Source organism: Crassostrea angulata, chromosome 1 (genome assembly GCF_025612915.1).
Source record: "Crassostrea angulata isolate pt1a10 chromosome 1, ASM2561291v2, whole genome shotgun sequence".
In the NCBI taxonomy this organism is placed as follows: domain Eukaryota; kingdom Metazoa; phylum Mollusca; class Bivalvia; order Ostreida; family Ostreidae; genus Magallana; species Magallana angulata.
The window spans coordinates 25,772,112-25,793,659 of NC_069111.1; the positions used below are offsets into that span (position 1 = coordinate 25,772,112).

Consider the following 21,548-nt stretch of genomic DNA (forward strand, 5'->3'; position numbering starts at 1 on the left):
TATTATTGCTATATGTATAGTACACGTCCACCAAATTAAGGGGGTTTATTTGCACTTGTCCAGTTGCTGCAAAGGACAATAAAGGTCGCCTACTAACTGGCTAATCTTATTAGGAAGATAGGACCCCTCCATTGTGTATCGCCTTTGTTAAGTTAATAATAAAATGACTGTTTTGGGTTGTCACTGTCGAATTTCTATTGAGAAACTAATACAAATTTAAAACATAGCCAGCAACTTATCCATATATAAGGCGGATTTTGTGCTTCCAACACCGGGTGGTTGTTGTGTTACATGCATTGTCTTTGAAAGCATCACTTATCATTTATTGTCAAAAACAATCGTAATTTTATTGTTTTCATTTCATAAAAATCACGTCATCATTGGCGACGCTACTTGAGGTCAAAGGGCGAAAGTAAAAAAACTTAAAATTACAGGAATTCGATTTAATTTTTAAAAAAAAGGGAAGGAAGGATAAAATGGAGAAAATTCCCCTCCTGATCGTCGTTTTGCTGGCTGTCGGCATTGGTTTCATGGCGACGTCGTTCGGCGTAGGCGTGGCTGGTTTACTGGGTGAGAACTGGATCGACTATGCCTCCACTACAACCACCTCTACCACTGTAAGTGGTACCCCCGCCACCATCGTGGCCGTGATCAAGGCTAACATCGGGCTGTTCACCACCTGTTACATCGTGGATACCACTACCACCATCACCAGTATATTCGGCACTAGCACCACCTCACTGTCGACCAGCGACTGCGTAAACTCGGAAACTACCGGATACGTCGATGCCGGTAAGTTCTTTTTTAAGAGGGTTGGATGGTTGTGGCCATTTTTAGACTTATTCAATCTCCTTTAAAACGATAGCTAAGTATAAAAAAATAGCTAAGAAAACAAATCAAATTTTAAAGCTGAAATATTTGGAATTTTCTTTACTATACAGTAGTTTTATCTGTGTAGAAATATATTTTTTCAATCTGATTAAGGTAGATAAGATAGATCTGGTGAGTATTTTGTTGACTATGCGCCCAATATCCTTAAAATTCAATTGTGACTTCTTTTTCAATCTTGAAGAATCGTATTATTCATATTTTGAAAATCATTTTTAAATTCTAGTGTGATTACTAGTATTTACTCATAAAGCTCAATATCTTATGGATACAACATAAAATTAACAGTTGAAAATTGCTAATGAATGAGATCCAGACAACTGTAAACAGCTTTTCAGTAGAATTATTCATCTGTGGGAATCAATCGCATACGATTTCCTGTATTAAACGAAACTACGAATTCATACATAATACATGTCAAATATCGGACATAAATAATTGTATGTGTAATGCAGGTGAACAAACAAAATAGTTCGAGGAATAAACATTCTCTAAATGACTCATATCAATAAGTTTTCGTTTCAGATTTTATCGTCTTAAATATAAATGCATTTCATGGTATTAACTCCTGGTATTTTCTGACTACGTGAAAAAAAAATTTGATTAAATTCTCTACAAGAATATAAATACAATAAATATTAAATCTTCATTATAAAATGTCTGAATTCACTAACGAATAGAAAATGGGTTTTATTTGTGTTTTTGATTTATTTCACATATACTCTTCGCATATCTAAGACTCTGAAAGGAAACTTGTACATTTTTAGCGATATAATTGACGCTGTTGTATAATACATTGAAATACCGGTCCTCTACCTTGTTGATGTATTAAATGTACTTGTACCTGCATTTAATTACTTCGAGTAAAGAAAAAATCAAGTAAAAATCGCGCCCTATGCAGATAATGATAGGGGTACAACTCCCAGAAAAATGTTCACATGTTCACATCAAAACTTTCTAAAAGCACATAAATACTTTTTAAAAAGCTTTATGTAATTCTACGGTGGTTAAAAAGCAGATGTGCTGACAAATGTTATCATTTAAACAATAAAATGCTTTCTTTGGTGATTCATTCGGGATACGAAGGTAGCGACATTGCAGGAAAAATACATAACCCGCGTTATGTATTTTTATTGATAAAAATTCCAGCTATAACATGTATATATACACTCTACACATTGTGTTCTTATTTACAACGAAGTTTCATTAAATTCTTTTCAGGAGTTTCAGGCACAGGAAGTGTATCTGATAGTTTTAAACTGCCATCTTTAATGACCAATTTTCTTAGTTCAAAAGGACCAAAATAACCAGAAATTAAAGAAATCAAAATTCCTGTTACTATGCACTATTCCTGTTACTATGCACAACACATATGGTGTTCCTACATGTAATTTACTACGGTACCATGTTTAAAGCATTTCTATGCAGCGGATTGATCGAAGTTGCCCTGTTAAAAATAACCAAGACTGAATCAAAAACGTTATACCAAACTTACTTACGATTAGAGTATACCGATTCAATATTTTACCAGTCATAATAAATTATCCAAATAAGAGTTATCGTTCTTAATATTGGCATTGAATCATATCAAAGTACTAAAATGATCTGACACTGTTGATTATTTCCACTTTTCAGACACGATCAAAACTATCCAGAGAGTGGGCATAGTGGCGGGGCTGTTCCTTGGCCTGAGTTTTGTGGCTGGCATTATTTTTCTCGTGCTCAACATCCTGAAGAAGCTTGCCAAACCTATCTGCTTTGCGGCAGTCACTGCGCCCTCTCTGTCTTTCATTTCAAGTAAGTGGGCAACTTTGTATTGTATTTTTTATACTGCATATTAGTTCTAAGTGTAGAGAAAATCATAAAATGCATTTTTTTTTCATTCCAGCCATCATGCTTGTAGCGGCTCTAATAGTTCTGGATGGCCAACTTTTAGCTGGAATGAGTATGGGTTCAACTGCCACTATGGGCATCGTTTCCCTTGTGCTCGCCTTTCTTGCCACAGTGGCATATTCCGTGGCAGCTGCCTTCATCATCAAGCGTGCCTTAGTGGCTTCCCAAATTAACCCCAATTCAAACAGCAAACAGTCTACCAGTGAAAAGGCTGAGCAAGATGGTAGCAAAGAACCAGAAAAGGAGAAACCTAGTGCTGCAATTCCCTGATAAAGAATTCACAGCTGTTCAGATATCCACAAGGAGATTCACATTTACAATTAATTTATCTATAGAATTCTCTCTCTTACTCCATGTGCTGGTTTTGAAGTTTGTAAAATATATTAAAACAAAGAACATTTTGACATGAACAGGCATGATTTATATTTTTAATCCATGGTGAAAATAAGAGAAAATACACAATAAATGACAGTTTGTTTGTTCATTGTTCCCTTTCACTCCATCAGCTGGTTTCCATGGCTGAAGCATCGACACCTGTAAAAACAAAGAGTAAATACTAAATAACTGCTGAATCTCACAACCTGTCAACCTCTTTAAGGTGGTATGGGACATCAGTCGATATTAATATGGAAAAGTACACTATAATCAAAATGCCAGTACTTTCACCAGTTTTAGAATTTTCAAATTTCACAACATTACACCAAAAATAATGTTTCAAAGTTTTTTTGATAGGTAAAAACTAGAAAAGCCCTAGTGGGATTTGAACTCATGACTTACACACTCGTAGTTGACACTTTAACCCAATGTAAGCTACATTACAATTTTGGGAAAGAAAAACTTTATAACTAATTATACTAGATTTTATTTTTCATTTTGATGACAATGAACCTTATTCTCATGACTGAAGTTACAGTTTAGAGAAAAAGTATGTCACAATAAGGAAGTGTCCTATACCACCTTTAGCACGGCTGATAAGGCCAAAATATAGGATAAAGTTTCTTGATAAAAAAAAAAACTGGATTAAAATGCAGGAGAAACCTATTCAGAACAAGCATTCTGAGAGTATTGCGTAAGCAATACACGTCCCCTACCGGCTTGTAGAAATTTGAGAAAACAATGCACTGTTATGCAGAATATCATTTCCTACCGTCTTCTGTACCCCGAATCAACAGACCAACCTGATAACGAACCCGATTGTAATAATACAAAAAACCCTGTCCATTAAATTTACAACACAATGCTTGACACTATATTTTACAGAACTCATTTGTTTGTTAGAAACAATAAAATGAATGGTCCAAGTAATGCAGGATATCATTACAGACTACATACTTTCCTCGTTTATTCAATACACACCATACCCGATAACGAACCCGAACATTAAAAAATTGGAATGTAAAAAATTAATTTTCTCAAAAATATGTCAAGCAGATGCTAAAAAAGTGTAAACTTGATCTGTAGTTGGACATTTTGAAGCTGTTCAGCAAATTTCATATTATTCCTCAAATGCATAATGAAAAAAACTGTGGAAAACTGAAGTTGGACACACAGACGGACGGACGGACTGACGGACGCAGAGGAAAGCTAAAGTCCCCTCCGGTGAAAACTGGAATGGGGACTTATATCAAGAGCTACCGTTTACAAGGGGCACATGCCATGGCTTTTAACAAAATGTCAACACTGACCATAAAAAGTGGGGGCCAGTTTGTTCAAAATTTGTTTTTCTATATTAAATCTAAAAAATGTTGGTTTCCAAAGCAAAAACCGCTCTCTCTTTCAGTCATCTCTTTTTTTTCATCATTAACTAAACTGATCGAAAGGGGGAAAACTCACTTTCCTTCATTAATTACACATGGATAAACATACCTGGTAGTTCATTTTTCGTTTAGCTCATTGTCTATTAGAGATGTGGTTTATATTTTATTTTTCAATCTTTAAAATAAATTACAATCAAAATCAGAGTCTATAATTATAAAAGAAATAGTCTGTCCTCACAGAGCACCATTTACTGGTTTACAATTGTTATTTATTAACAAAACATACAACAGAAAAAGTCACATTATCTGAAAACAATTTCAACCTTACACATTCAAACTTCTGTTGCTATAAAGTCTAATGCATTTATTTTTCATTGCTGTTTTGATGAATAAAGATACATGTAGTTAATAAACAATTATTAAAGTGGTAAAAATCTTGTTACAACATTTTTGAATGGATTGGCTCCAAAAAATACATGAGTACCCATTTTTCATGAAATTAAAGTTTTCATATTCTTACAAACTTGTTTTACCTAATTCATTGAACATAAATTCCTGCTGGTATTCCTTTAAGAACTGTGTGGATCGAGATTCGTCCAAGAAAAGGGAATAAACACGTTTGATATCATCCACATCAACTTCTGTACCCTAGAAAAAGCAAATCAAAGAGGTTCTTGACAACTGAATTAAAAGGAAAATCAAAAGCATGGCAAAAAGGAAACATCACATCTCTCTTTCTCTCTCTCTCTCTCTAATTTTTGGGCTTCAATACTGAGAAATTGGAAGAATACTGTCTTTTGTTTTATTTATTTAAAACATCATTGGTACTTATAGATAACCAATTTGTTATTATGCTTTCTCAATCAAGCTTCGCCAATTAATAATCACGAAAATTCCTTTAAAAAATCCGGAAATTTTCTGGATTTTTTGGATTTTACAATCATGCACATGCGCATTACATTCATGCTAAATCACGGGAGGCTCTTTAGTTTATGTTTCCACAATATCACATTTGCATGGATAAACTCAGAAACGATATTACAAGTACGTGTAAATTTTCATTGAAAATTTGTCTTATATTCTGTTCATCAAAAGAATATGGGAGATAACTCTAACTCAGTACAGTTAATATGAAATATCCCAAGAGTTCCCAATGTCAACAAGGTGTCTAAATTTGAAGCGAGTAAAAAACGGCGGTGAAAAAGTGTTGAATTCTTCATTAATTTGACTGTTATTTTCAACGTAGCCTAATTAATTTTCTCCAAAATCGTTTGGAGCACACACACACATATATATATACACACTTCAATAATTATTCGCTTTTAAGGTAAGGTTTGGTACCCTTTATTTCAGCTATGACATTAAAATCTATATGACTTCACAATTGATTTCAGTTTATTTTTATTTTGCAGGGTTTTGAAGTTTCAATTAAAAAAATAACAGGACACAAGCATTTTAACAATTTAAAAACGAAGTCCGCATCATATGGCTTTGAATAGTGTTTTAGAAACATCAGATTTATATTCTAAGTATCGTTTTTCCTGAAATCAGTGGACTTGAAAAGGTTTCAAATAAAATGTTTTCGTCTTCATAATAGTAGTCCAAAATTAAGACTTTTGTTGCATTTTATTCTTTTTTTTTCAGATAGTTCAATTAAAATTAAAAATGAACCATGATATAAATAGTGACATTATTTTCGACCATTTTAAGCATAAATAACACCCATATTGGTCACATATAAAATGTATATATTTTTACGAAATTATTCACATTTCATCAACATGAAAATTTGAAGTCATGAACTTTGACCTTTTGTAAAACAGGACGGGCAAAATCATTTGAATTTCATGAGAAAAAAGACTTTAGTATAGTAAACAAAATGGTATGTACTGTAAATTCCTAATTAAACGTGAGGAATTTATATCCGCATAAAATCGTGAGAAGCAAGCCTCGCGGTTTTATATTTTCACGATTTGATACAAAACACTGGGAGCGCGGAAATAAGTGCGTGCATAATATAAGGAATTTACAGTAACTTTGGTACAACTCCTAAAAAATGCAAGTCGCAAATCTTACCTTAATAAAACCAAACTACCCTCCCCCCAATTCTCTGGCCAAAAAGGCAATGATTATTTTACACCAAAACCTATTAAATTCAGCAGAACAAAGAATATATAGCTATACTGCCGAGATATTTGAACAGAAATTGTTGACCATCACATTTCCAGCTAATGCCCCTTGAAAGTCTAGCTCCTAGTTGGACATACCTTTCGTTTCCTGGACACAAGGTTGGCTGTGGTGATGAGCTGTATGGCATATCGGAGGGAGGTCTCCATTCCAATCCGGGTCAACACAATCAGGGCCTCATCACTCATCTCTACATCTTCCTCTTCACACCTGTGACACATAAAATAATACACTCAATTTCTGTAGCTGTACATAAATTCAGATATTTTGCACATATATTCTTTTATGAATGCCTATATTTATTCACTTTGTATGCCAGACTTTCCATTGAAATAATGAATAATGATAATTTCAACGTATTCAAAAAAATGCACTCATCTATATATCTATTGCATTTAAATTACCCTTAAAAACTTCTCTCAAAACAATTTTCAATACATCAGCATTATTTCACAAATTTGAGCAATATCAACCTTTGAGGCCTGTTTAAGTAATGCAATATCACCCATACATAGTGAGTTTGAACCCTGTTTAAGCAATGCAATATCACCCATACATAGTGAGTCTGAGTCCTGTTTAAGCAATGCAATATCACCCATACAGAGTGAGTTTGAGCCCTGTTTAAGCAATGCAATATCACCCATACAGAGTAAGTTTGAGCCCTGTTTTAGCAGTGCAGTATCACCCATACAGAGTGAGTTTGAGCCCTGTTTTAGCAGTGCAGTATCACCCATACATAGTGAGTTTGAGCCCTGTTTTAGCAGTGCAATATCACCCATACAGAGTGAGTTTGAGCCCTGTTTTAGCAGTGCAGTATCACCCATACAGAGTGAGTTTGAGCCCTGTTTTAGCAGTGCAATATCACCCATACAGAGTGAGTTTGAGCCCTGTTTTAGCAGTGCAGTATCACCCATACAGAGTGAGTGTGTACCTGATGGTGAGGATCTGTTTGATTTCCTTCTCCTGGTACGGGGTGGTGGAGATGATCAGTAGTCGGTCCAGGAGATCTATGGGAATTCCATGGGGACTCTGGTACTGTGTGCCTCGGATTCTGAAAGAGATGATCTTAATGTTTTATATCACGTTTTATTTCTGGTAGATATACATCATATGACTACAAAACATGTATATTTGTTGGTTTCTAACTCTATTACTATCAGAGTTTTCTATCTGCAGCCAACAACAGTTTACAACAGGCTATCAGATTACAGTGACCTGCTCTTAGGGGATTTTTTAATTTTTTGTTTGTAAACATTTATCACAAACTCAGATGCTGAACATAAATATTTTATTGAAAACCAAAACAAAGAGATTTACAACTCTACATGTGTAAGCATTTTCCCCTGGAAATGCAGCTAAAAATGACAAACTCGTGTGTTAAACTGAGAGCTGATTCTCTGTCAACAATCAATTATTCTGAGTCTATCATCATTATACAATTCACTTTCTGTCTAGAACTCTCTGCACTGAGTGCCCCCTACCTAGTGATTCCTCTGTTGGTGGCCATACAGGGCTCAAAGTAGACTTTTGGACAAAGTCGCCAAATGGCAACCTACTCTGAATTTAACTTGCCATTTTCAAATTCTTGGGAGACAAGTCTACTAAATCTCCAAAATTGTACATTGTTTTGAGTGGATACGTGAAAGGAATATCTCGTTCGAAGTTCTTTCACACTGGGGTAACAAAATAAGTTTACCTTCACGTTATGTTAAAGTCTCACAAACATTACTAAACATATTTGTCTCATGCTGTTTTGCATATAAATCTTTCATTGAACGAAGTCTCTTCTTTGTATATATGAAACATGCAACGTTGTTTACATTGTCCGCCATTTTGTTTATTTTGAAAGATTTTTGAACCCAGTGTAAAAATTTTTAAAACAAACTGGGTGGATATTTTTGGTCGCCAAATGGCGACTGGCTTTTAATTTAAGTCGCGAAACCTGAATTTAAGTCACATATGCGACCTATTTAGTCGCAACTTCAAGCCATGCCATTAAAAAAATTGGAGCCATGTCTAACTCCAGTGCTCACTTTCTTACCTGGTGATTCCTCTGTTGGTGGCCATTATCAGAATGGGTGCCATGTCTGACTCCAGGGCTCGGTTCAGAAAGGAGAAACATTCAATGTCAAGCATGTGCACCTCATCAATAAATAACACCTACAAAACAAAAAATTAATATCAATTTGTATGTCTGATAATCAGTGCCTTTTCAGCTTAAGTTTTTTTATCTAATAAATCTTTTTTATGATAAAACTAACTCAATTTTTTTGCAGTCTTGTTTTGAATATTTTACTAGCTTGCACTTTAAGTTACAAGATTCCCCTTCCAGAATATAAAACCCCATTATCTTAAATGTGGTTATGTTCTTCATAACTTTATTTATGATAAGGCCAAAAAAAATTTATCATTAGTTTCTCGGGCCAAAATTTTGAAATGTTGATGAGGCAGGCAGGTTTTTTTTTTCTTTTTTTAAGACACAAATTTACAATGACGGTAACCCATATTTTATGATTTATTTGTGTACTCATCAGCAGACATTCATCAAGCTGATACATTGGCAAAGTTTAAATATTCATTTTAATTTGTTCTTTTTTGTTTAAACTGTTTCTGATTCCTTTTCAAAGGATGAGTTTTTGCAGATGAACAAACATGACAAATGGTTTGTGCCCCTGCTTCATTTTGTGGCCCAGCTTTCCCCTCCACAGTAATACATGTAACACAAATCTGAACTGAAATAGGGGACTTCTTATGGCATTTCGCTAGTTGAATTTGCCATATAAAAATTCATCAACTAAAGCATTTATTTGGGGTGTTTTCTAATCAATCTTCAGTGCCTTGAGGAGAGAAATCACGGAAAAGTAAACTAGTCATCCTAAAATTCTCAAACAATACAATTGTCCTTTATTCCTGCTACTAGGCAACATCACAGAGGCTTCAATTTCTGAAGATAACAGAGAAATTTCTGTTGTAGTTTTAACAGGGACCAACCTACGGCAAACTTAGTTTAGGGAGACTTCACTTCTGAAGTTCTCCCTACGGAAAAATTAAGGAGAAATTTGAGAAATCAGGTAGACTTCCATTTTTTGACAATGGTATAAAGCTAATGATAATGCATATATACACAGATTCATTTAAATTGGATAAGAAGCAAGTCAATTAAAAATAAAACAACTCCTAAAAAATTTAAAATCTTATCCAATTTTTTAAATTTAATTTATTAGGTGTATTCGTGCAATTTGTTAGCTAAATGACAAATAAAATCAGTCTATGTGTTTCAGTGTATTTTGGAGGTATTAGTCCAACCCTTTGACCCAATTAGACCGTCATTTAGTTGGATCTGTTTAATTTTAAAGATAACTGTAAACAAATGGTTTTATGTTTATTTTAGCATTAACTTTGCAGAGTCATTAACTAATTACAAGTTACTAACTAATTGTAATATCAGCACCTGAAGTTTTAAACATCGGTTGTTATTTTTAGTGCACAGTATGTGGTTGCATCAACCGTATTTATAACCTCTAAAGATAAGACAGTCGTTAGTTATTAATCACAACAGGGGTTAACTTAGGCTATGAAAATGTCTTTTGAATTAGATAATTATCATTTTATTGCATTTGGAGTGAACTTTCACGATCGTGAACTCAGATTACAGGGCAACTTCAACCTCTCTTTCTGAGGAAATTCTGGCGAAATTACAGACCACAAAGCGAGTACTTATATTTACTTTTATTTTATGTAAATTACAAAAACTTGTATATTTAGCCCAAATCGCCCCCTAGCTTGGTCAGTGGGTAGATGTGTCAGATTAAATAACGTTTTCACTGACAGAGACAAGCATTTATTCTGAGCGCTTGTTTACATTTATTCCATAATAGAGAAAACCAGTAATGATAAGATATGAAAAATCAGGGAAAATAATGATAAAAAAGTTTGATGCGGTGATAATTTTACTGATGCGGAGGTGCCTGGAAAACAAATCATTAATTTTTTTTGGCCAAATTGTTTTTTTCTAATCTGGTTGTTTTCTCTTTTATCTGAGTCTGCCCAGGGCTTTTCTGTCGAATAACCCTGTCTGTCTGTTTGTCTTACCCCGGGAACAATCTCTGCCTTTCCCTCCTCCCTCCATTCCGCCACCTTGGAGTTAATTTGTTCTCGTACCTCGCCCTTAATTTCTCCTGTGTCACCTGAAATAACCAGCCACCAAAAATTGAGGCACTGTCGGTTTTATTTTATTACAGTATTAAAAAGGGATTTTCTGCTTTTAAAATTAACTAATGCAATAAAATAATCATTTGATCATCAATTAATAGATGTTTATTCCTATGAAACAAACTAATAGAAAAGACACTTTTCACCGATCATCTAAAGCATTTCATCTCTAAATTTGGTTTTCAGTACCTGAAAACAGTGCCAGGAATCCCTGTGTGCGACTGTTGATGACATCTATTTCATGTAACGTCACTGTGTGTACAACTTCTTTTCTCTTCTGTAATTCTCCCTCTGGGCACTGAACAAACTTGGTCTGAAATTTAACATTAAACTATCCATAATATCTGAATTATCTAATATCTTCAAATTATCCATTATCTCATGAAGTTTTCATTTTAGAATTTTTCAAACCAAGCAAGTTCAAAATGAAGTGAGTCCTCATTACACCACTCTGAACTTTCATAATTAATAATAAATAATAACATATATTACTGACTCTATCACAATCACTATCACATACATACACACATAACCACACAGGTATAAATAAAAAAAGATAACCGTTTTCAATACCTGAGCTCCCATTGCATCATAATCGCGAGCTCTTGTAAAGGATCTGCCCAGCTTTGTAATTTTTCCTGTGGCTTTGTCAATGGTGATTATATCCCTGAAACCAGTTTAAAGAAAAACTTAAATTCCCAAAAAACAAAATCTTTATTCATTATGTCTAAATTCTCTGCAGTTGAATTGAAGGCTACAAAAGGTATTTCTGTTTCAATAGGGACATCTATGTATTCTTTCCAGGAAATTTGCCAAAGAGCAAAACTGATACTGGTTCATATGACTATCAATCAAAATACATGTACATTAATTTTGCATAGGTACCAATGATTCTATTACAGCAGTGATTACTGTACAACTGTAAATGTTAATTAAAGCATGATTATAGATAAGAATGTCCCTCATTTGTGTACATATTTATATACATTATATCTATAAAAAAAATTATGTCTCCACTGAAAATATGAATTATAGGTATGCCACATTGTTTTAACTTAAGAAATACATACTTACCCTGCTTGAACTTTTTCTTTTGTGAGAGATTCTATCATTTTCTGACCCAGATCATAAATTGTTTCCATTTCTGTGGTTTTCAGTGTCAACTTCCCAACCTTTGCACCCTACAAAAGACATAAATATACCAAATACATGTACACTGTATTACTCATACTTATGTCTTGAAGTCTATTCTGCATTTGCTTGTGTTGATAAGTCCATCTGATACTTTTCATTAAATCATTTAATGCTGGTCACTGTCAAATCATAGTGAGAAATACTTGCAAATTTTAGATAAATAATAATCAATGCTAAGCAATCTTATGATTTGTTATTTGAAACTAACAAAAAATCACACAGTCAATCACATGATTTCAACAAACATTTTCATCTGTCTTTCTATTTTGCATTCATTTGGAAATTTAGAATCAAATGAATTAATATTATATTCATTGGCAAAAATCTCTTTTGGAAAAAAAAAGTTAATTTTGATTTTCTGAGTTTGTCCTGATTTCTACACTTAATTCAATTTCACTTTTGACTTTCCGTGGTTTGTTAGTGTCTTCCGCTTCCAGTTTCTGCATGGTTGCCGTTTTCTGGCTAAGCGACTTACTGTTCCCGTGGCTGGTCTGTCTATCTGGATTTCTACAACCTCTCCCTCAATGATCTCTGTTTCTTCTCTACAAAAGAATATACACCATTTTTTTAAGTGGCCTATTTAAGTACACATTTCACTAGAAAATCTCAGGAAGTTGTTGCATTATTGATTTCAATGAATTATTTATGAAGATCTTGTGTAGACTTAGAGAAAAAAAAATCTTCAAAGCAATCTTTCATTATATATTCTAGGGGTGGTGGGAAAGTAAAGGTTATGAAATAAAACAATTTAACTTACTTTATTCTTACTCCAATGGATTTCCTAAAGGCTTGGGTCAGAGCTTCCGTCTTACTCATCTCCAGTGAGAAAATTTCACTACCAGCAATACTGGTAAAAGGGGTGTCTGTTCCTAAGGCCTGAGCCATTCCTGTAAATATTCAAGTGTAAAGTCAGATGCTCCGTTATAATCTAAAGTTTCACAATTTTTGATACATTTTAGTTGTATTCAAAGAATTTACAGCAATGACTACATCAATTCAACAGTATAGTCAAAAGCAACTAATCCCAATTCAAACTATTGTTTTGATAATTTTACTAAACCAGTGATTGGGAAGGCCAAAAATGTCAATGGGCCTATGGCCCCCCAGTTATTAATTTTAATGGGCCAATTTCATAATGAAAGGGCCCAAAATGTCAATGGGACTATGGCCCCACAGTTATTAATTTTAATGGGTCAATTTCATAATGAAAGGGCCATCTATTTATTCATTGGGGCCATTCTATAAAATTGAAATTACCAAGGACCAACCTAGAGCAAAACAACTTCTAAAACATTTGAAAAGCTTAACCAATTGGTTAAATTTCATTTATTTGATGTGTTTATACATTTCATTGATGCAATGTTTTGTAATGGTGTTTGCTAAATGAGATATAAAATCAATCTCTGTTCTTCTGTGTTTTTTGGAGGTATTAGTCAAACCCTTTGACCCAATTATTACCTTTTTGTAGAAAATCTTTCAAATTTTAAAGATAACTGTAGGGAAACAGTTTTTATTCTAAATTATTTAAACATTAATTTTGCAAGTAATTAACTAATTACAAGTTACAACAAATTGTAGTATCAACACTTAAATTGATAAACATCGGTTGTAATTTTCAATGCACAGTGTGGTTGCATCACCCGTATGTATAACCCCTAACGATAAGCATGATAAGGCAGTCGTGAGTCGTGAGTTTTAATAATCACAACAGAGATTAATTGAGGCTGTGAAAATGTCTTTTAAATTAGATAATCATCATTTTACTGCATTTGGGGTTAGTTTAATATTATTGAGAACTCAGAATACTGGGTGACTTCAACTTCTCTTTCGGAGGAAATTCTGGAATGTTCTTGTTTAAGACCACGCATAAATGAGTGGAAATGTTTAATGGGTTTTTTATTTCTGTTTCACCAAACAAGACCAATGAAATTTGATGTTTTAAAACAAATGTATTAAAAGATGATTAGGTAAGTCGTACAGAGTAAATTTCCAGCGGACATCGCTGAAACCTTTATTACCGATGAGAAATTTTAATGTGCACTTCGGCGCTTAGAGTAATTGATTTAATGAGCCATTTTTCTCTTAAATGCGACTATGGCGCGTGGCGAAGGTCCTTCCCAATCACCGCTAAACTTATTAAATCTCTACTCAGTATTTATTTATGTGAATTTTGTAATATTACACATTACATGCACATAATGAAGCAATGCAATGATGGTACAGTGAATAGCAGCAGCTGAGCCCTGACAAAGGTCAATAAAATGAATTCAAGAAGTTGCAAAGCTAGGGTGTGAGTTGATGTTCTTTCGTCAAAAGATGAGAGTTGATAGAAATGTGGATTAAAAACAAAATTATGAAAAAAACTGCTTTTCTATGGATTTCAGTGACTCATAAATGTAATGCTGAGCTTGGCATGTATTTCGTTGGCTGAAGTTATAATAATTCTGCTTGAATGACAGTTACCCATAGCGATGGCAGTTTTCCCTGTTCCAGGATGTCCTGCTATTAGAACCGCTCTGCCTGCAATTTTTCCTTCCTGTAATTGAGAATACATAAACTGTAATTTTTAAATTTTGGACATAAACTTGAAGAAAGATATGGAACTTAGTTTATTCAACATTTAATTCATTGTTAAGAATAGCAGCTTTTACATGATGTACTAACCTTAATCATCTCCAGTATGACCCCTGCTGCCCGCCGGGCCTCTGTCTGGCCCACCATGCCCTGTGAAACATTTCTGGCATCTAGGGCATCGTCCAAGCCCAGACCACGGATGTGTGAATGGGCACCTGGAACAAAAAACCAAAGATTTTACAATATTTTAGTGTTAAGACATTTTTAAAACATAATTTAATATGTTGTTTGATATTGTGTTAGTTATTTACTTGTTGTTTCCCAAACTAATTACTTTTGAAAGTGATCATGTTATGTAATTTAATGACTACCCTGGTAATTACAATTCCAGGAATTCCTGCATTGGAAAGTTAATAATTTTTTGGCATGAACAATTCCTTTTTTTAACCGATCAGCTTTAATTAAAGACAAATAATATGACATTTGAGCACCCATACAAAATTAATTCATTTGCATACCTATTCGCTCGATCCTCGTTACTTCTCTTATTTCTTGAACTTTTTCCACTGTTGGCTTTAACATAAAGAAAACAGATCCTATATAGTATTAAAGTCATTATACTATGTGTGTACAACTCAAGAAGTGTTTCACTCACAACTAATTTTATTAAAAAAAGTTCTGATTCTACCTATAACTAATATTGCTTTTATAGGATTCTTATATCTCATAAACAGACTGTTGAACACATTCTATCAATTTGTGCATTTTTGAAATCTCACAAGATAATCAAAATTGTTTTTCAGTGTGATTATCAAAATATGCAGTAGAATTATATTTTAAGCAGTATTAGTAAGTTTGGAGCATTAGTGATTTAAGTTAGAAGATTTCATTGAGGAGTACTTTGTTCTTCTCAATATCTTCTATTAGGATGTTGTAAATTGTTGTTATCCCATAACAAAATACATTAAGTTCCAAGATCTTACTAAAATCATACGACAACAGTTTACGCTTTTTTTATAAACCGCTTCGCGGTTTATAAAGCGCAAACTGCCCCAAACCATTTTATATCGTATAAAACAAATAAATATTGAATTCATTCCTTAAATAAATTCGGCTCCTGGCGGGGTAAAAGTATTCGAGAGAAAGCAAAAGTTTTAGGTTGGGGCAGTCAGGTTGCATTTAACAATGATAAGAGATGTGTAATTCCTTCTGCGCTTGCCTCAACCGTCACAGGTTGCATTTAACAATGATAAAAGATGTGTTATTCCTTCTGCGCTTGCCCCAACGGTCACACCGTAAAACATTTTATTTATTTTATTTCTTTAAATCATATCACACTTGTTAACAGTTACAGGATGCACATATTTGAAAAATTAAATTGAACAGAATTATCAACATGATTTTTTTCTTCATGAAACCGACGCAAATTCGGACACTTCATTCTTGACTGGTCTTGTTTACAAATTTTGTTCCAGCATGTTCGATATATCCAAGTGTGCAATCGATGTCAACAAAGGCACGTGTTGTACAATTAGAACATTGAAACAAATAACTGTTAATAAAAATGTCTATTTTTCGACCTAATAACTTTAAAAGCACGTATTTCTACTACAAACAATGTTAATCATTCACTATAAAGGGTACAATTATAAATTATCAAGAATGAAACTTACTGCTGCCATTTCGCCGGTTTGTGCTTGTCGAAGCGCCCTCTGGAATTGGTATACATATAGACTCGATCCAAAAAAGATTAAAACAACTGATCGGATAGATTTGATATTCTTCTAAATATTCTTGTTTTCTTTTTAATGTATGATATTTGTTTCCAAAGACGGAAATAATTTTTAAAAAATTGTATTTCTAAATGGGTTTCAATAAAAACACAAACTTTTTATCATGTAAAAAAAGACGTATGTTAACGTTATTTACATTCAAAAAAACCTAACAAATGGTAGTAGGCCCAATTTAATGTGACAAGTTCACAAAAAATATAGATTAAAGGACTTTAAAAAGTAATGTCATATTATACGTCCCTGTGTAAATATTTAAGATCAATTCTATGTAAGAATCAAAATTTGATGGCCACGCATAGATTTTGATGAGTTAAAAAGCCTAACACCATTTATTTGTTGCTATATGGTCCCGTTGCCATGGTTACAGAGGGTAAAGATGTAAAGATGTAAAAATGGCATATTGTGAGTAATGTGCGCAACTTGGGATTTCCAAGGTAGAATATATTATTTAAATTAGTTGTCGTTTATTAAAAGACAGAAAAAAAAATCATGGAAAAAGGCATATTTTCAGAGCGTTTCCATGGTTACTAAAGGAATTTAAAAATTAACAAAAATTAAAAGGAACACTGTGCCGGATAATTATGCCAGTGCCAAGGTGGCATTTTTGCACCCGCTTAAGCTGCATATATCGAAAAATTCAAATATGCCATATGATAGACCATTGCTTAAAGAGTTAACAACCACCTTTGTTTTCAGTGTATCTCACCTGTCAGGTAAGATATTTACCTTTCAAAAATAAATTCCTATAGGAAAATAATTTTTCCCATAGGAAAATCAATATTCCTATAGGTAATTTGAAATTTCCTATCGGAATACAAGAACTTCCTATAGGAATTTCAATTCCGATAGGATTTGATAGAATCCGATAGGAAAACTTAATATCCTATAGGAAAACTACATGTCTGAATCAAATTCCTAGAGGAATTACCATTCTCCTATAAGAAATATAATTCCTACAGGACTTTTTAAAAATCCTATAGGATTGTCAATATTTCCTGTAGGAGAGTCAATTCTCCTATGGGAATTATCATTTTCCGATGGGATATTAATTTTTAAAGGTAAATATCTCACCTGTCAGGTGAAACACACTAAAAACAAAAGTGGTTATATACTCTCTAGACAATGGTCTATCATTTGGTATACGTGGATTTTTCCGAAACTGCATCTTAAGCGGGTGCAAAAATGCCACCTTGGCACTGGCATAATTATCCGGCACAGTGTTAAGGTGCAAATCTTGGATTTTTTGGTAAACACTGTAATGATTGTGCAAGTAAGAATTTAAATATAAAAATTGAGAACTGTTGCTATAGTAATAAGCTAAAAAGAAAAGGTAAATTATAATATTTTCAGGCATATTTTAATGGATAATATTTACATATAATGAATAAATATATAAAATCAATTGGTGAGAAAAAACCTAGTATGTCCTAAACTTTTATGGAACTTGAAAAAAATCTGACATTTGATAAAAATAACTGCCGTTGCTATCGACTTTAAAAAAAGGAAGAATTTCTGTGTGATTTTCTACGCAACTTAATTTTCAATAGCAACAACACTACTCTGTTGCATTACAAAGCTTTTTGTGGTATATAAAAGAAATAATTATATATAAAGAACGTTATTTAGTGAACATGGCGTTATGAATAGCAATTGCTGACTGTAGGCATATTCCATGATGCTCGCTAGCCAATATGGCGGCGCCCACGGCTGGAAGAAAATTAAATTTTTGGCCTTAGTACCCTTGATTCAACTTTCATTTTTCACTGATTTTCTTATATAGATGTTACCATTAATCCTCGCTTCGCGAGGTGGGCTTTGCCCGCCTCTCGCTGCGCTCGGTATTACTTGGCCTTGTTACCAAAGCAACGTACGTCAATTTTCATAACAAGAGGCTAATAGGCTTAACGGTTATCTAAGTGCCATAGCCCATACACAACTTGTCGAGGAGTCTCCTATATGCATTTAATTAAGTTTTATTCTGGAGTAAAAAAAATTATAATATTGTAATGACGACCACCTTCCTGCCTGAAATCTTTCTAAAAGGACTCTGAAACCTATATTTTTATCGAAAAACTTATAAAGATCATAATAGAGTGCATGGCCAGATATATTAAAAGGGTACAAGAAAATGGATGAAAATAATTTTCCATATTTGTTAACTTTCAAGATAGGTTTTATGTGTATTTCAGATAAACTAAAACAAGGTGGCTAGTACCACCCCTGCGAATGTTATTGTCATTTAAATTTAGACCACGTGGTTTTATTTGACCCTTTTAGTTTCGCAGTAAAAATTGTGCCTCATGATGATAGTCTATTTCTTAGAATTTATAGGTACTTGTAGTCAAATGTAAAATCTATGCATTTATTGATTTTAAACTTTATCTTCATTAATTAGAGGATAAGACGAGTTCTAGAAATAAATATGTAAATAGAAATTATAATTTTTTTCTGCTATTGCAACAATTAACATGCTTAGTAACGGTTCCCCTTTTAGGATTAATGTTTGATCCGCGCCTGACCTAGTAATAGCATCAATTGTTAAACAGACTATAATATTTTATGCAGAATATTCCTTGAACATAGCTCGATATACTAAGTTTTTATGCAAACCAAACACCCATTCTTTTTTTTAAAAAAGCATGGTATTGCACGCCAAAAGCATCAAACATGGCTATGATTTTATTAGGCAACCAATGTTTATACTTTCAACCACGTGTAGAGTGGTTGAACACGAACGATAACTCTGTTCTAAATATTATCGTTTAGTTTAAATAACCTCTAGAGGATGAAATAAAACATATATCTTAACAGATTTTCATGTTTTAACATAAATTAAAGTAGGATATGATATGAAAAATGACCAGAACTTACGTATTTTGAGAATATTATCCGAACACTTACACTTCCACTCAAAATTTCACAGGAACTGAACAAATCTCGGTGAAGTCTCGTGAACTTTCATTCGAGCACCTCTGGATTTATTACATACTTAGCTACGATAAAGGAAACATTCCGAACACATTCGCAGGGGTGTAGTAGACATGTTTTATTAAATCAACCCCCCATTCCCCATCCCCAGGAGCAGACAGTAATCATTTTACATGTACTGTTTATAAGTGATTATGGTTAGCCAATTAATATTTTACTATTAATGAGTCTATTTATTTGTATAAAGACTTAATACTTGGGTTTTTTTTCAATAAATAAAGAATTTGCATAGTTTTTTAGATCATACAACTTCTTAATTACATTATATTTAATGATTAATAACTCCATTATGAAGAAGCAAGGGAAGATAACTCCATCAGGAAGAAGCAACAGGAGATAGCTTAATTAACTTTCACAATATCTCAACTTTGATACACAGCCTCATTCTTTCTTTTTTCTTAATACACATGTAGGTGAATTACCAGGGCATCTCATTTCCTTCATTTAAATTCTTGAGCAGAGTAAAATAACAAGACAAATATACCCCCCCCCCCTCCCTCCCAGCCATAACACTTGCCTTACATGTAGGTGGCATGAAATATTATAAAAGATGACAGCTTAATTTTTTTATAAGCAGTCAGTTTTTATTCTATGTCAGTAGACCTTTTTTAAACATTCTCTATACATTAACACTAAATGACCATGCTTTTAGCCACACCCTGCATTAGATATCCCAACCCAATACACTATATAAGTGTTTTGGCCCCGCCCTAGATTCAGAACCCATACCTTGGGGGGCATTAAATTAAAAATATTTGGGAGAGGACTTCCTGGTCTACAAGATTATGAATTCAGTTTTTCCTACAGGTGTGTGGGAGTAGAGAGATAATTTTTAAACATAATATGCATTAACACTATACATCCATTTTGGCCCCGCCTTAGAGTCAACATCCATTGTCTAGGGGACATAAAATTTACAATTTTAATAGAGGACTTCCTGGTTAACATGATTATGAAGTCAGTCTTTCTTACAGATGTGTGAGAGTAGAGAAGAAGATTTTTAAACATTATATGCATTAACACTATATGGCCATATTGCCCCCCCCCCCCCACAGCCTGAACCCCTGACCCAGGAGTTTGTGGACATCATAACCATAACCATGCATTTAGTTTTTAACAAATATATAGGGGAGTAGAGAAGATGATTTTCTAAGATCTAATACAACTTCAATAGTATATGCCATATTGGCCCACCCTAGATCCTGAACCCCTGATCCAGGGGCCATTAATTTCACAATTTTGTAAGAGGGCTTCATGGACATCATAACCATCATTCAATTTTTTCTTAATATGTGTGGGAGTTGAGAAGAAGATTTTTGAAAATGGTTTTTTGGGAGTTGATTTTAATCAACTCTCCTATGCAGTTACTCTGGCAAACCGAAACTGAAACAGTGTTTGGACCTAAGCACAAATCATCACCGCTGACAAGAGTTAGTTCTTGAAAATCATCGATAAATTCGATGTAATGTTCGCTGAAGCATTTTTTTTAAAAGAAACTTATTTATAAATACCTAAGAAATAGTCAGATTTTAAATAGTTGTATGGTAGTAATAGAAACAATTTAGAAGTGTTCTGCAGTCGTATGTATTCCTACGCCAGAGTTCAATATACTGTAGTCTCGTTCAATCATCGGCTGACTATGTACAGAGTCAGTCTATATTTAGAGGTCGCATCATCAAGCTATCACGTGACCTGGTATATCTTACTTGTCGGAGATTAACGGAGACAGCCGAGCATCTGGTTGAACGAGACTATTATTGGTTGGATCCATACACTTTTTTAAATATTTCGAATACCGATACATAGTTTGACGAATCAATTCTTGGACTATTTTTAAATATTACACAACATGATTCATAAGAGGTTTTCTCGAAATTCTTGTCGGAAAAGTCCGAGAATCCATATTATAGAAATGTGCGTAATTCAAATAGAGATTATAAACTACTTGCCAAGCAAAATAACATATCGTTGATTTTAAGATAAATAATAATCGATAAAATCAACTCCTGTCAGTACTTTAGTACTTTGATTGCATAAATAGCCCCGCCCGTGGCGCCCTGGG

General features: G+C 33.6%; 2 protein-coding genes across 3 annotated transcripts; one reads left to right on the top strand and one right to left on the bottom strand.

The window, feature by feature from the left end:
• Nucleotides 1–240: 240 nt before the first annotated feature.
• Nucleotides 241–3,263, top strand: LOC128187088 (uncharacterized). Its single transcript, XM_052857208.1, has 3 exons — nt 241–792; nt 2,524–2,685; nt 2,777–3,263. The coding sequence occupies exons 1-3, from the start codon at nt 477–479 to the stop codon at nt 3,049–3,051; spliced, it is 753 nt and encodes a 250-aa protein (XP_052713168.1). The 5' UTR covers nt 241–476; the 3' UTR covers nt 3,052–3,263.
• LOC128187080 (ruvB-like 2) lies at nt 3,176–16,442 on the bottom strand. 2 transcript variants are annotated; one of them, XM_052857186.1, is made up of 15 exons: nt 16,379–16,442; nt 15,224–15,278; nt 14,796–14,920; nt 14,595–14,667; nt 12,889–13,018; nt 12,607–12,673; nt 12,012–12,118; nt 11,511–11,604; nt 11,127–11,250; nt 10,818–10,912; nt 8,767–8,885; nt 7,657–7,776; nt 6,806–6,935; nt 5,072–5,186; nt 3,176–3,315 (listed from the first exon to the last, which is right to left on the bottom strand). In XM_052857186.1, exons 1-15 carry the CDS (start codon nt 16,385–16,387, stop codon nt 3,284–3,286), a joined length of 1,395 nt encoding a protein of 464 aa, XP_052713146.1. In that variant the 5' UTR covers nt 16,388–16,442; the 3' UTR covers nt 3,176–3,283. The 2 variants fall into 2 exon arrangements, with proteins under 2 accessions (XP_052713146.1, XP_052713156.1); XM_052857196.1 differs by lacking the exon at nt 3,176–3,315 and adding an exon at nt 3,786–4,713.
• Between the last annotated feature and the right edge of the window lie 5,106 nt (nt 16,443–21,548).